Genomic DNA, 16,395 nt, shown 5'->3' with positions numbered 1-16,395 from the left:
TCCCATTAAAAAGTGGGCAAAGTTTGTGACCAGCCTGGCCAACTTAGTGAAACCCCATCTTTACTAAAAATACAAAAATTAGCCAGCTGTGGTGGCATGTGCCTGTAGTCCCAACTACGGAGGCTGAGGCAGGAGAATCACTTGTACTTGGGAGGTGGAGGTTGCAATGAGCCGAGACCATGCCATTGCACTCCAGCCTGGGTGACAGAGTGAGACTCCATCTCAAAAAAAAAGGTGGACAAAGGACATAAATAGACATTTCTCGAAAGAAAACATGCAGATGGCCAACAGATATATTAAAAATGCTCAGCATCAGTAATCATCAGAGAAATACAAATAAAAGCCATAAGGAGATACCATTTTACCCCAGTCAGAATGGCTATTATTAAAAACACAAAAAATAGCAGATGTTGACAAGATACAGTAAAGAGGGAACTCTCATACACTGTTAGAATGTAAACTAGTAGAGCCAGTATGGAGATTTCTCAGAAAACTAAAAACAGAATTATCATTTGATCCAGGAGTCACACGGCTGGGTTTCTACCCAAAGGAAGAAAGGTCAGTATATCAAAGGGATACCTGCACTCATGGTTATTGCAGCACTATTCACAATAGCAAAGATATAGAATCAACCTGTGTGTTCATCAATGGATACATGGATAAAGAAAATGTGGTACATATACACAGTAGAATACTATTTAGCCATTAAAAAAAATGAAATCATGTCATTTGCAGCAACATAGATGGAACTGGAGGTCATTATCTTAACTGAGATAAGGCAGGCACAAAAAGACAAATATCTATTGCATGTTCTCACATATGAGAGCTAGAAAATTTATTCACATGGAAGTAGAGAGTGGAAAAATACATAACAGAGACTAAGAAGGGTGACTGTGAGGGCAGGAGAGGAGAAAGAGAAGTGGGTGAGAGGTTACAGACATACAATTAGAAGGAATAAATGTAATGCTAGCAGAGTAGCATAACTATAGTTAAAAATGTATTGCATCTGGATGATGGACATCCTGAAACCCTGACTTGATCACTCGCTATGCATTATGTAATGAAATTTCACATGTACCCCCATAAATTTGTACAAATAAAAATAAAAAATCCTCTCCTGGCCAGGCGCAGTGGCTCAAGCCTATAATCCGAACACTTTGGGAGACCGAGGCAGGCGGATCACCTGTCAGGAGTTCAAGACTAGCCTGGCTGGCCGGGCGCGGTGGCTCAAGCCTGTAATCCCAGCACTTTTGGGAGGCCGAGATGGGCGGATCACGAGGTCAAGACCATCCTGGCTAACACGGTGAAACCCCGTCTCTACTAAAAAATACAAAAAACTAGCCGGGCGAGGTGGCGGGCGCCTGTAGTCCCAGCTGCTCGAGAGGCTGAGGCAGGAGAATGGCATAAACCCGGGAGGCAGAGCTTGCAGTGAGCTGAGATCCAGCCACTGCACTCCAGCCTGGGCGACAGAGCAAGACTCCGTCTAAAAAAAAAAAAAAAAAGACTAGCCTGGCTAACATGATGAAACCTCACCTCTAGTAAAAATACAAAATTAGCCAGGCATAGAAGCACATGCTTGTAGTCCCAGCTACTCAGGAGTCTGAGGCAGAAGAATTGCTTGAACCTGGGAGGTGGAAATTGTAGTGAGCCAAGATCATGCCATTGCACTCCAACATGGACAACAAGAGCAAAACTCTGTCTCAAAAAAAAAAAAATCCTCCCCCAATAGAGATAGTACAGGGTTGTTTTTCAATTTCCTCCAAAAAAAAAAGTGGGTATTGGATGATTTGGTTAATACTAGCATTCAAGTTGAGAAAGTAATAGCATAAATTTGCTCCAGATTTTAACTTACTGTGTGAATATTCTCCATGCGGTTTCTCTTGTTTTTAAAAATCACAGTCCTGAGTGGCAGAGGTGCTGGCTGTTGGTGGGAGTCCTGTAGATGTTGTGTGTACATACCTAGAGGGGCTGGTATCTTTCCTGGTGCCAATTCTGTTCTCTCCTCCACTGAGGACAGGAAATGAGCAGCCACACAACTCAGTCATGGCTTATGTGCAGAAGTTGAAATCAGGAACACACTTCCCAGAAGAACAGTGACGTTACTGATAATTGGACTCCCACAGAGGGACCATTTTAACCCAAAAGTGCCGGGGAGCTCAACCTCTGAGCACATCATATCTCTATGGGAGAAAAATGGATTTGGGAGGCCAGGCTCACATCTCCCTCCTTGAATTCACCACAGTGAGATTAGACCTCCCTGCCTCACCCTTCATCATGTGACTGCATGCCAGCCTAGGCCAGGGCTCCAGCAGAGCGAGTGCCCTGAGAAAGCCACTCTGTAGGTTAAGGCCCTCAAATATTTCATGGGCCCAGTCTGCCACCCCTGTCTCCCAAGAGCCCCAGGAATTTATCTGCCCTGCCTTGTGCCCTTTTTCAGCTGCCATGTAACCTCCAGGAAGAAGAGATCCAGCTGTTATAAAATCAGCTGAGATGGTCCCACATTCTGCCTTTTAAAAAATTACAGAAACAACCAACATGTACTGAGCATTTACTGCAAGCCTATTCTCCATTAAGAGTTTTACTTAGATTCCCTCATTTAAACCACACCACAACTGTCTGGTAGAGCTACTGTTTTGAGAGTTTAATGACTTGATCAAGGTCTTACAGCATTGGGAACTAAATCCAGGCCAGCTGACCCCAAATATGCACTCTTAACCCCTGCACCCTCCTGCCACTTCCCTGAAGGGAACACTGAGCACTTGTGAGATTTTTCTAAGGGTTTAATGCACGTAGCATTGGAGAAGGCCAACAAGGGATAATTTCCTTCTTTGGTGCCACTCCCTTCTCAATATTTAGATCTTATAGGGATGAGAAAGATATTCATAAGCAATGTGGACAGACAGTAAATATTCAGCTACATTTTTGGAAGCATCCTCAGCCCCAGGCATTGGGATTCTTCATCTCAGGAGGGAGGAACCTCCCAGAGCAAGGGAAGGGAGTGAATGTTTTGGCCTCGAATTTACCAGGGACAGTGCCAGGCCCTTCATAGATATTTAAGGTTCCCCACTGCTTCAGATGAGGAGACTGAATCTCAGAGGACGAGATAATTTACGCAGGGTCACCAGCTAGCCTGAAGACTTAGAGAACTGGTGACCCAGATCAACCAAGGTAGAAAGTGCCTGGCTGGGGGTTTAGGGGCGGGCCTGCAACCAGCCCTGTGGTGCGGGCCACACGGCAGGCTGGCAGTACCAGGGGGTTCACCTTCACATGCATCTTGGTGCCCCATGGGGGCCCACTAAACCCAAATGGAAAGAGTAGCATTAGGATCTAAGACATCAATTTTCAGTAAATATAGGTTGTTCTCTCTTCCCAGCAAAGACGTCTTTCGGGTGAGGCACAGTGGGTGGCACGCTTGTAGTCACAGCTACTCAGCTGGCTTGAGGCCAGGGGTTCTAGGCTGCAATGAGCTACGACTGCACCTGTGAACAGCCACTGCACTCCATCCTCGGCAACACAGCGCCTGTCTGTTACTGTCTTGCCCAGGCCACTGATAAAACCTCATCAACTTTCCCTGTTTTTTTCTAGTCCCGCTCTTGAATCTGCCTCATCCACCTGCACTTTCTTCATGCTGATTGCTAAGGCCAGGGAATAGTCTGTCATAGATACTCTTGTTTCCTTTAGAGAATAATCTGTATAGGATATCCCTTCTCATTCATCAGAAATAACCGGAAGTTACTTGCATTTGTCACCGTGCTACTTATGTGCACACTGATAGGGGTTCAGTCGTCATCCTGTGTTTCCGTAATAAGCTCTGCTGCTGCTGTTATGAATCAAGGAGCTTTTTCCAGAATTTTTTTTTTTTTTTTTTTTACGGAGTCTCTGTCGACCAGGCTAGAGTGCAGTGGCACAATCTCGGCTCACTGCAGCCTCTGTCTCCCAGGTTCAAGCGAATCTCCTGCCTCGGCCTCCCAAGTAGCTGGGGTTACAGGCCCATGCCGCCACCACCACGCCCAGCTAATTTTTGTATTTTTAGTAGAGACGGGATCTCACCATGTTGGCCAGGCTGCTCTCAAACTCGACCTCAAATGATCCGCCTGCCTCGGCCTCCCAAACTGCTGGGATTACAGGCGTGAGCCTCTGTGCCCTGCTCTTTTCCAGAATTGTTAGTGGCAATCTGGTTCTATTTGTTGAACAAGATACTACTGTCATCCATTATTAATTGACTCTGTTCCATTTATGTTGAATTGGAAATTATAGTGGTGCCTTGCTTTAAGCAGAGCTAGTATGTACAACCATAGACTTACCAAAAATATGTATTTAGAGAAGGGCAGTTATTTGACCTAACCAGAAGATTCTTCCTTTTATAAGAACTTATAGCATTTCTTTATATTTTAGATATATTTAAATAGATTAAAATTGAGTTTACTGCTCAGCAGCCTGGTTCTCTTGTAATTACTTCTATTTACTAGTGTTATGAAAATTGATCACTGATAGGGTCGGCTTTTAGTTGATGATGATGGTGATAGTGGTGATGACATTTAATGAGCACTTATGATGTTCCAAGAACTATTTAAACACTTCATGTGCATCATTTTGTGTAATCCTTACAACCATCCTAAGAAGTATTAGGTACAAAATGGCCCCCACCCCTAAGTGACACAGCCAGGGTACACCCCAGGTAGTGCGACTCCAGAGGTGTGTGCGGAGCACAGCGTTCTCCTTCATCAAACTGATTCTGTTCGGTGGCTGCTCCTTGATGTTAGTCCATGCCAGAGAATACTGCCTTACACAGTTTCTAAGCCTCAGAAATGCAATAGGTATGAATACTTCTCAGTAGAGTTTCTTTTTCTAGACTAACTGGAAAATTGAGGGTTTTTCATATTTTAATCAGCACCATGGAGTGTTTTTATATGAAATCATAAAAGTGACACAAGTTAGGAATACGTATCTATTCAGCTGTATATTATAAAGTATGCTAAATGTTCTTCTCTGAGAAGAAGTAAAATCACAGGTATTCTAAGCTCATTTTGTAAGCTTAGGAGAATTGTGCATCTGACCAGGGGCTAATGTAATTCCACCTTTGGCCACTAGAACTCATGATCTGGCAATACTTTCCCCAGAACTCTCTTTTTGGGGTGCTAAGGTAAAATACATTATTTGGAGCTGGCTTCCTCTCTAATCTTACTTACATTAGATAATTTCTAATGGCCCTGATGGCCTAGAATTCTGTGTCTACATATCTAAATCCCAGAAGCAATTGTTATATGTTTCCAAAGCAGACAGTATTTCCACTAACAGAACTCAGATCATGTTGTTATTTATGATAATTTGATTTGTAGCAAGGTACAATTATAATCTCCATGTTGTCTGCCTTGCCTAGTTGGGCAGTTTTTGTGATATCAGTAACAAAGAATGTCTTGTGGATATATCCCAGCACCTACCATATAGTAGATGCTGAATTAATGTTTGCTAAGTGAATGAAAACTTTTGGAAGGAAGATAGTCAATAGCCAAAGAAAATCATTGACAGATATATTTGCACCAACCAAAGAAACAATGCCACATGACTTGCTCACTATAACCTTTGGTATTCAGTCATTCACATCATCAGCACATAGCCAAAAACCAGCAAGAACACCCCAAGAGGCTGGGCGCGGTGGCTTACACCTGCAATCCCAGCATTTTGAGAGGCCAAGGTGAGCAGATCACCAGAGGTCAGGAGTTTGAGACCAGCCTGGCCAACATGGTGAAACCCCATCTCTACAAAAAATACAAAAATTAGACACGGTGGTGGGCGGCTGTAGTCCCAGCTACTCAGGAGGCCAAAGCTGGAGAATCACCTGAACCTGAGAGGCGGAGGTTGCAGTGAGCCGAGATTGTGCCACTGCACTCCAGCCTGGGCAACAGAGAAAGACTGCATCTCAAAAAAAAAAAAAGAAAGAAAGAAAGGAAAAAAAAAAAGAAAAAAAGAACACCCCAGGAGTCAAAATCCATCATGATTTAGCTTGCTGAAGCCAGGGAGAACACACCCAGAGAACCTTGGGAGCATCTGATTAGGGAAAATCAGGAGGGCCATTTCATAGAAGAAGGGTTTGTACTGGATGAATTTGAGGAAGGATTAGGAAGCAGTGGCCCCTTCTGGATCGGATGCTGCCAGAAAGCAGCTGGGTGAATTGTTCAGTCATCTTTATTGAAGGTGGGAGAAATGAAATTGAGCTAGGATGTTGTTGGTTGGAGAGCAGTCATTAAGGAGAGATTCATCCATTTGCAGACGATGGCCTGCAAGAAGTAGCATGTAGGATTCGCTGGGCTCCTCCTTGGCTCCTGGAAGCGTTGTGTGAAGGAAGGAATGGCGCCCTCTGCCTGTTCACCTCCACATCGAGTGTCCTCATCCAGATGCGGCCTCAGTGATTTGCTTTATTGAAAATAGTCAGGGATTTTGATGTTTTTGTGATGGGCTTTATGATGGTTTTATCAAAACCTCAAAGATATTTCACAACTTTTTATCTGTCTGTTTTCCTACAGAAATATTGCTGACACTGAGAGTAGCCAGTTGCTTCTTCAGCTGACCGGGCTCACTTGCTCAAAACACTTCCAGTCTGGAGAGCTGTGTCTATGTGTTTCGAACCAACTGACCTGCCAGCCGGTTCTGCCAGAGCAGACAGGCCTGGGCCCTGGTCCCCAGGGTGGCATCCACTCGGCTGTGGCAGGAGGAGCTGCCTCTTCTCTTGACAGTCTGAAGCTCGCATCCAGACAGTCGCTCAGTCTGTTCACTGCATTCACCTTAGTGCAACTTAGATCTCTCCTGCAAAGTAAATGTTGACAGGCAAATTTCATACCCATGTCAGATTGAATGTATTTAAATGTATGTATTTAAGGAGATCCATGCTCTTGTTCTGTTCCTGTTCGGTTCCAGACACTGGTTTCTTGCTTTGTTTTCCCTGGCTAACAGTCTAGTGCAAAAGATTAAGATTTTATCTGGGGGAAAGAAAAGAATTTTTTTAAAAACTAAAGGTGTTTTAAGCTAAAGCCTGAACTTGCGATGGAAGCAGGACAGACACCGTGGACAGCGCCATATTTACAGACACACCCAGTGCATGAAGACCAACAAAGTCACAGTCGTATCTCTAGAAAGCGCTAAAGACCATGTTGGAAAGAGTCTCCAGTTACTGAACAGATGAAAAGGAGCCTGTGAGAGGGCTGTTAACATTAGCAAATATTTTTTCCTTGTTTTTTCTCTGTTAAAACCAAACTAGTTCACCTGAATCATGAATCGAGAAGAAATAATTTTCATTTCTATATTAAGTTCCCTTTAGTTTGATCAGACAGCTTGAATCAGCATCTCTTCTTCCCTGTCAGCCTGACTCTTCCCTTCCCCTCTCTCATTCCCCATCCTCCCTACTTTCATTCATTTTTTAAAAAATAATATAAGCTACAGAAACCAGGTAAGCCCTTTATTTCCTTAAATGTTTTGCCAGCCACTTACCAATTGCTAAGTATTGAATTTCAGAAAAAAAAAAAATGCATTTACTGGCAAGGAGAAGAGCAAAGTTAAGACTTGATACCAATCGAGCTAAGGATACCTGCTTTGGAAGCATGTATATTCTGTTCCCCAGCAACTCTGGCCTCCAAAATGGGAGAAAACGCCAGTGTGTTTAAATTGATAGCAGATATCACGACAGATTTAACCTCTGCCATGTGTTTTTTATTTTATTTTTTAGCAGTGCTGACTAAGCCGAAGTTTTGTAAGGTACATAAAATCCGATTTATATGTAAACAAGCAATAATTTAAGTTGAGAACTTATGTGTTTTAATTGTATAATTTTTGTGAGGTATACATATTGTGGAATTGACTCAAAAATGAGGTACTTCAGTATTAAATTAGATATCTTCATAGCAATGTCTCCTAAAGGTGTTTTGTAAAGGATATCAATGCCTTGATTAGACCTAATTTGTAGACTTACGACTTTTTATTTTCTAAACCTTGTGATTCTGCTCATAAGTCATTTATCTAATCTGTATGATATGCAGCCGCTGTAGGAACCAATTCTTGATTTTTATATGTTTATATTCTTTCTTAATGAACCTTAGAAAGACTACATGTTACTAAGCAGGCCACTTTTATGGTTGTTTTTCTTGCCCACTCTGGTAGGGGAATAATCTTTTATTAATGGGTGTCAGTTTCAGACAACTGCAATACCAAGAAACTGATGACCTTTTTTGAGCTATTTCTCCTTAACCCCTAATACCTTTCTTACCTAAATTTCAGAATGATATCTTTTTGATGTCTAAAAAGCAAAGCATTTTATAATCTTATTAGCCAGGCTTTTTAGGAACAGAGAAGTTTTTCCTTGAAATTTGATTGTTTATTTGTGGCAGGGTGAAAAATGTACAAACTACCCCTATTTATATTTATATCTCTCTCTATATGTACAGATTATGGAAATATAGAAAGAGATATAACCCAAAGATAGATGGTAAGTAGACAGTCTGAAAATGTTGCTCCATACTAAAGAAACTTTCTGGAAATTTGCATTTCGCTACTTTTTTTCCACTTGAGAGGGATCTCAATACAGGGAGGTGGCCAAGGAACAGCACTTCTCAGTGGCCACCAGTTCATATATCCCCTCAAAAGGCTCTACTTTTCTCTGCCAAACCATTGGGTTGCCCAACTGTGATGGAAAAAACAAGCAGATGTTGGCCCAGAACTCCAGGACCTCCCCATGTGCTGAGGCTCACGTGGCATACAATTCAGTGTGACCAGTTTTAATGTTTAGAAATATGTGAATTAGAATGATTTTTAACTTCACACAGCACAAAAAAGAAATGGAGTTTAAACTGGATTTGTTTTGTTTTTAGTTTCAAGTCCCTTTTCACTACAACACCGTCCAAAACTATCTACCTATCTCTTCTTTTTTATCCATCTGCCCGCTGTATTTTAATGTCGATCCTAATTCAGACAAATCTGCAACCTCATGATACTGGTAATTTATAATAATTCATGATCATTGCTGTTTTGAAGGAGAAGATGATAAATTGTCTTATGGTTTCGATCAGGTAATGGATTTTTGTTTTACATCTAATTTGGAGAAGAAAAGTAAGTGAAGGAATCCTCTGATCATATTGATCACTATAGAAGCAAAAGCCAAATCAATTCCCTTCATTATCAGTATTTCTCATGCTGTACACAATAAATTTGTTAGACTGAGTACTTGGTTTTCGTTTAATAGAACAAATAATCAGTGTTTCGCTTATATTACTAAATGTGAAAAACATAATGTGAAAAGTATACATACATTAACTTGGTTGTAAAACTCATTTAAGTGTTCATGTAATGTGGTAAGTTTAAAAAGTGAAGTGAGCTGTTTTACTACAATGAATTTGTTTGACTCAAAGATTAATATGCCCCTCTCCCTATGTGTATCTCTTATGGCCTGTAATAATTGAAAGCAATGTTTTTGCAGTTTATATAATGCAATTTTTAATCTGTGTTCAAAAATGGAGTTCATATGGGCTTAACACATGAAATGGGTGGCACAGATCCACTTGCAGAACCCAAAGATACACAATCAATTTTGAAATGCAACTTAAGCCATTAATTGTTGGTGTGAATTTAAAATTTTCTAGTGTTTGTATGGTAGTATGCTGCCTAAGAGCAAAGCATTCTCTGCACAAAAGAAAATTACTGTAGTGGCTTCGATTTTAATTAGAATTTTCTCCCTGGTGTTTCTTTATAGACTAAAACAAAATCTTTTAAGTTTCTTACTACAGGTAAAAGCTATGTGCAAGAACCTCAAAATGCTAAAATCTAGCATAATGCCTTAGATCTGTTTTTAAGTCTTGTATATTCCTACATAGCTGTCCGATGTATTATATTTGTATAGTGAATTGTGTACAATTTTTGAATAAGTGCATCATCACTTAACCTTTATGTTGTTGAATAGTGATGATGATACATTTCTTCAAACATTTAACTGTCATTTTTTTTCCTTTGTCATTTGTGAGTTTTATTTGTACAGTTCCTCATGAAGTTGCATCTGAGATGTGTGTATATGAAAAGATTATACAAGGGTAAAATTAAGCAATATATTAACTATGGTTCTTCAGGAGAAAGCTTACAGTGTTTCAGGTTGTGATTTATTTTCAAAATGGAGTTGACTCTGAACATCACTTTGTTCACCTGCATTGATGTTTGTATTTCTAGTGTGAGCAGTTTATGCAAAGGTAGATATATTCAGAGAAATTTTAAATACATTTATGCAAGTTAATATTGCTTTGCTGATGCTATTTGCTTATTTGATGTTAAATAATGCTATTGTAAATAAAGAATTCTGTTGTTATTGCATCATTTAATAAATTTTAATGCCTTCGGGTTTTACATGGCTTTAGAGATTTTAATGTGTTTATATTGTATCTTCTTTCATAATTGCACTTAAAAAGACCTTGTAATTTAATAATTTATTATATTTATATGGTAGTTGACACTATTCACAGCACCTTAACATTTAATTCTTCCAATAACCCATTTTATAAATCTTCACATTTGAAATAAAGGCTTATCGAGTAACTTAATGGCAAATATAAGCCACATCTAGTTCCATTGAGTCCTAGATGACTCTTCACCATGCTGTTCCACCTTCCATTCCCAAATCTCCAGACATATTTATAAGAATAATGTGGACTTCTGACTGGCTTAGGAAGGTCATATCACACATTAGAATATCCATAATGGTTTAATAGTTGATAAGCAGTACAAGTACAGTACCTGAAACCTAGATCATAAGCTATATGAAATAGTAACCTGGAATTGTATTTTTAAAAGATCCAAAAAAAAAATGATTAGGAAACTCTTATCAATGCTGTTAACTAGGTTAGCAGATTAAAGGAAGAAAAAAACATGGTTAACAATGAGTACCATTTGATAAATTTGTGTAGGACAAATGTTAGCTCTCATTCATTTTAAAGAAAGCTAGGAAAAGTAAATGTCATAAATGTATTTAAAGTTATGGCATTCCCAATGAAACACCTTAATGGTGAACTAAAAGTATTAATTATAAGTCAACAAAACAAGGAGCCCCACCACCAATACTAAGAAAAAAAGTACTAATATGAGAATAGAAGAGAAAACATTTTCAACAATTTGATTATCTATGGGGAAAAACGCAAAGATTTTTGGGTTTTTGGTTTTCCCCTACTTTTGGAATGAATAGAAAAGCTCTGTGAAGTGGCTAGACTATACAAAAATCAATACCATCTATCCACACTAACTTTGTATCTTTAAAATATCCCTATTCACAATAACAAAATAATATAATGCTTATTAAATGGAATTACACCTAACAGGAAGTGTCACAGACCTTTGTGAAGAAAACTAAAGGTTAACCAAAAGACGTAGAAAATTTTTAAAAATGGAGACATGCTTTGAACCCAGAAAGACCTAAATACAAGACCATTCATTCTTTCCCCAAAGTCATGACAATCCCTATCAAAATCAAAAGAAGTAAGATGCATTTGGAAGAAAAAATGTGTGATAATAGAAATTTGGAAGATGTGAGACTTCTAACAGCATTTTATAATCTATTGATTTGTGGTATAAAATACTTAACACGGATAAATACATTTGAAAAAGCCCAGAGAGATTGCTGTGTAAATATAAAATCAATATATGATAGGTTGCATTTCTAATTCACAAAATCACTGTTCTTAAAAACAAAAGTGGTGTTGAGACAGTTGGTCACATTTGAGTGAAATACCAAGCTTAACTCCCTACCCCACGATATTAGCAAATGCCAAATGGATCAAAGGTTAAACATAAATGTAAAATTGCTAGAAGGTTCGATATTAGCAAATGCCAAATGGATCAAAGGTTAAACATAAATGTAAAATTGCTAGAAGGTTATGTTTGCATTATCAGAAAAGTGGAAACATTTTTTGAAGAACAAGTTATTAAGAAATGGATAAGTAAATATATTTGTGTGTATATGTGTATATATATTAGATTTTTATATGTGTATACATATAAACAATATGTGTGTACATATAAACCTAATATATGTGCATACATATAAACCTTATATATGTGTATATATATAAACAATATGTGTGTACATATAAACCTAATATATGTGCATACATATAAACCTATGTGTATACATATAAACAATATAATCTACCAAAAATATTCTAATGTCCTACATATACACATATTTATATATGTGTGTATGTATATATATAAAAATCATATATACTGTAGACAGCAAATATAATGTATAACTAAGTGATATTTAAAGGTAAAAATGAAAAAAGGAAAAAGCAAAAAAAATACTGAAAGTGAAAAATGGCTAATATTAGGTGTTGAACATCATAATAAGATGCAAACAAAAACAGGAGATGCTATTTTTCATTTATTGATTTGGCAAACAAGAGGTTAGTGATAGCCACAAATAACTTCCGTGGACTGTGATGGAAATGAACATTCTTTGGCACCTAGAATGAATGTGTAAGTTTGGTAAGATAGATATTTCTTTGTATTTTGGGTAGAACTCATCACTGAAGCCATCTGGCTAGAGTTGTCTGGCCTCCAATTTAATTCTTCAGAATGTCTCCTCTTACTTTTTAAACCTGTCTGTATTCCACCTACTCCATATTTGAACCAATTTTTTTTCCTAGCTTGTGTTTACTTTGGGTTTATTTTGGTAGATTTTTTTCTAACTTCTTGAGAATGTATAAATTTTTCAACCTTTTGTTTCCTACTATATAAATTTCAAGGCTATACATCCTCTGTTTACAGCTTTTAGCAGCATCCCACACATTTTGTCTACTAATGCTAACAAAGTCTCCAATTATGGTTTGGAGTTTTTCTTTCTCAGTTCTGTTGATTTTTGCTTCTTCATTCAGAAGCTATGTTATTAGAAGCATATACATTTTTCAAGACAAACTGGCTCCTTTATTATTATATAATGCCCCACACTATCTCTGGTAAGCTTCCTTGTCTTGTTTTCTTTGTCTGAAATGCACGTGGGCATGCTAAAGCTGGCTTCATTTTGCATGTTGTATCTTGATTCATCCTTTCCAACCTTGTAGACAGCATATAAATGGTTCCTTACTAATTTTTAATCTGGTTTGCCATCACTTACTGAGGTCTCTTTCTCTCTTTAAGTATATTATCTCTGCTTTTGTATTTTGAAACACTATTTGGCACATAGACAGTACCAATATAACAGTTACATGCCCTTCTGATGGATTGACCCTTTCATCATTTGGTCAGAGATCAGAAAGTGAGGGAGCCTGACATGAAAGAATCTGGGAGGAGTGTTCCAGGTAGAACAAACAGCAGGTACAAAGGTCAGGAGACAACCAGCTTGTGATGTCTGAAGGACGGTGAGGCCAGTGTGTGGTTAGAAAGACTCCCGAGCTTGACGCAGCCTGGGGCCAGATCATCCAAGGTCGCAAGGATCACAGCAAGGAACCTGGTTCTTACTCTAAGTATGGAAGCCATTGGAGAGTTTTTGTTTTCATTTTTTTGTTTTGAGATGGGTTGCTGGCCTACACTGCCTTGGAGTGGAGTGGGGCAGTGCAGATGAGCACCGTTAAAGACCTTCATATAGAATACAGAGTGCTGACCCTTAGCATTTGCAGGGTGGCCCCTGCTGATGCACCCCGGAGAGTGACTGTAGACTACCACAGATGTAACCAACTTCAATTTCTGATTGCAGCTGCAATGCTGCTGGATGTGGTAGTGCCACTGTAGCAGACTGGGCATCAAGTACGTGATGATGCAGCCAGTGATTTGGCAAGTGCATTCTCTTCCACTGTAATTAGAAAAGAGAACTGGGCGCGGTGGCTCATGCCTGTAATCCCAGCACTTTAGGAGGCTGAGGCGGATGGATCACCTGAGTCAGGAGTTCGAGACCAGCCTGGCCAACATAGTGAAACACCGCCTCTACTAAAAAAAATACACAAAATAGCTGGGTGTGGTGGTGGGCATCTGTAATCTCAACTACTCAGGAGGCTGAGGCAGGAGAATTGCTTGAACCCAGGAGGCGGAGCTTGCAGTGAGCCGAGATCCGCCATTGCACTCCAGCCTGGGCAACAAGAGCAAAACTCCGTCTCAAAAACAAAAAGAAAGAAAAAGAGAACGAGAAATAATTGCTTTCAAACAAGAGAAACAGGAATAGTTATTTATAGTTTATTTCAGGACCATATTAACTTTCCCAACTTCTGTCATGATATAGTCCAAAGAGAACCTGGACCACGCATACATCAAACAGAACATGACACTGACCCGTTCTATCAGTGACGTAGGGCTGATTGCACAGGACAGACGAGAGGCTCATATACTAGAAGTCTTGTAAGCTCGTGGGAAGTAAATGCCATGATGACTCAGGGACAGGCCACTTCAGTGACACTCTCAGGGGTCCAGTGATGGAGGGCATGCCAGGATAACCACTCCAAAGTGGAAGGCAAATTGCTGCATCTGGAATCTCCCACCACAAACCAGGAGGCACAGCTCCTGGTAGAGCTATTTGGGTCTCGCAGGTAACACCCTCCACTCCGAGAACTACTATTCAATGCCTTCCACATGTAGGAATACTTCTCCAGCCTGTATACCAGGTGACACAGAAGGCTTCCAGCTTTGAGTAAGGCCTGGAGCAGGAAAGGGTTATGTGACAGGTCCAGGCCACAGTGCAAACAGCACTGCTACTTGGACTATCTGATCTTCAGACCTTATGGTGTTGGTGGGGGTAGGGGTGGTCAGTGGTTGGAAAAGAGGTAGTGAGAGGGGATGGGTAATGGCGAGCTCTGGTGGAAGAATCAGATCGCAGCCTCCTAGGATTCTGAAGCAAGACCATGACATCCACAGCAGAGCAGCTTATGCTGTTTGAGAAGCAACTGTTACTGCAGCCTGGTGGAGATAGAACCCTTGGCCACCAAACACCATGTGACCATACGTCCATAAGTGACTGCTGGGAGCTGGGTTCTGTTGGACCCAACAAGTCAAAATGTCACACGTGGCCAGCAGCAATCATAAAGTAGAAGTGATCCATCAGGATTGGGTCCTGGAGGAGCCATAGGGCATGAGTAAGCTGCATGAGCAAGAAGGCCAGAGGCCCATGTCACCCACCACAGATGCACCCATGCCCTCCCCTGGTTATGTGTACAGCCTGCTAGGGAGAGCCCATATGACTGGCTAAACGAGGAGGAAGAAGCCCAAGCTTGGTTAACAGATGGATCTGCTCAGTTCATGGGTAGAGCTAAAAGCAGACATTAGCCACACTGATGGGTGACCTGGAAAAAGGGAACAATGTTCTCAATGCGGGAAGCGGCAAGGAGTAGATACATATGAGGAAAAGTGGCCTGAAGGGAAAATATGTACAAATTCCTGGCCAATGGCCAATAGTCTGACCATCTGGTCAGGGACTTGGAAGGAAACAGATTGGAAGATGACAGACAAGGAATCCTGAGAAAGAGGCATGTGGAAGTGGGTAGACAGTTCAGGGACATCTGATTTGCACGTCAATGCCCACTGGAAACATCTAGCACAGAACACGCACTGGACAACCAAGTAGACAAAATGACTTGCCAGTGGACAAGAGCCACCATCGGTCACCCCAGAACGGCTAGAGACATGAACGGCGCGCCCACCGTGGCAGAGACGGGGCTGTGCATGGGCCCAACAACATGGATTTTCACTCACCAAGGCAGAGCTAGCCATTGCTGCCTCTGAATGTCCAACTTGTGAGCAACAGGGACCAATACTGAGCCCCACTATGGCTCTGTATCTCCAGGCCAGATCTGTGGAAGCCAACCACGTCATGTCCCTTCAATCTTGAAGGGTCAGCAGTTCATCCTGTTCGCTTTAGATACCTGGGCATGGATTGACCTTCCCTGCCCACAGAGCCTTTCAGGCTTAGGGGATTCCTGATTCACAAACATAGAATTACAAGCAGCAGAGCATCTGACAAGAGGCCCGACTTCCTAGTGAAGGTGGGGCAGGAGGGGGCCCCTGGCCATAGGGTCCGTGGTCATATGACAGACTGCACCAGGCTGAAGCAGCTGGCCTCACAGCTTCCTGAAAAACAGTGGGAAGTGCTAGCTTGGAGGCACCCTTCTTCAGGATTCAATTTATGCACTGAATCAGAAACCTCTATATGGCACTGTGTCCTTTATCAGAGAATATGTGGATCTGGGACTCAAGGGATGGAAGCAGGAATGGCCCCTTTCAGCATGATTCCCTATAGCCTACTGGGGAGTTTTATCCTTGTCATCCCTGAAACTCTGGGTGCTACAGTGTTGGAGGTCCTCATCCCGAAGGAAGCACACTTACCAGTGGACATGGTAAGGGTCCATTGAACTACAAGTTACGGCCACCACTGCCACACCTAGGACTTCACAT

General features: G+C 40.8%; 1 protein-coding gene across 1 annotated transcript in view; it reads left to right on the top strand.

Annotated features, from left to right (window-relative positions):
• NCOA2 (nuclear receptor coactivator 2) overlaps positions 1 to 10,391 on the top strand; it is a 295,634-nt gene extending 285,243 nt beyond the window's left edge. Inside the window, exon 23 of the mRNA XM_011940928.1 lies at positions 6,525 to 10,391. Coding sequence (XP_011796318.1) covers positions 6,525 to 6,536 — 12 coding nt within the window. The 3' untranslated portion in view covers positions 6,537 to 10,391. The remainder of the gene's footprint in view (positions 1 to 6,524) is intronic.
• Positions 10,392 to 16,395: the final 6,004 nt, after the last annotated feature.

This window comes from Colobus angolensis, unplaced genomic scaffold (genome assembly GCF_000951035.1).
Source record: "Colobus angolensis palliatus isolate OR3802 unplaced genomic scaffold, Cang.pa_1.0 Scaffold194, whole genome shotgun sequence".
NCBI classification, from domain to species: Eukaryota; Metazoa; Chordata; class Mammalia; order Primates; family Cercopithecidae; genus Colobus; species Colobus angolensis.
This window is presented reverse-complemented; position numbering and strand designations above follow the sequence as displayed.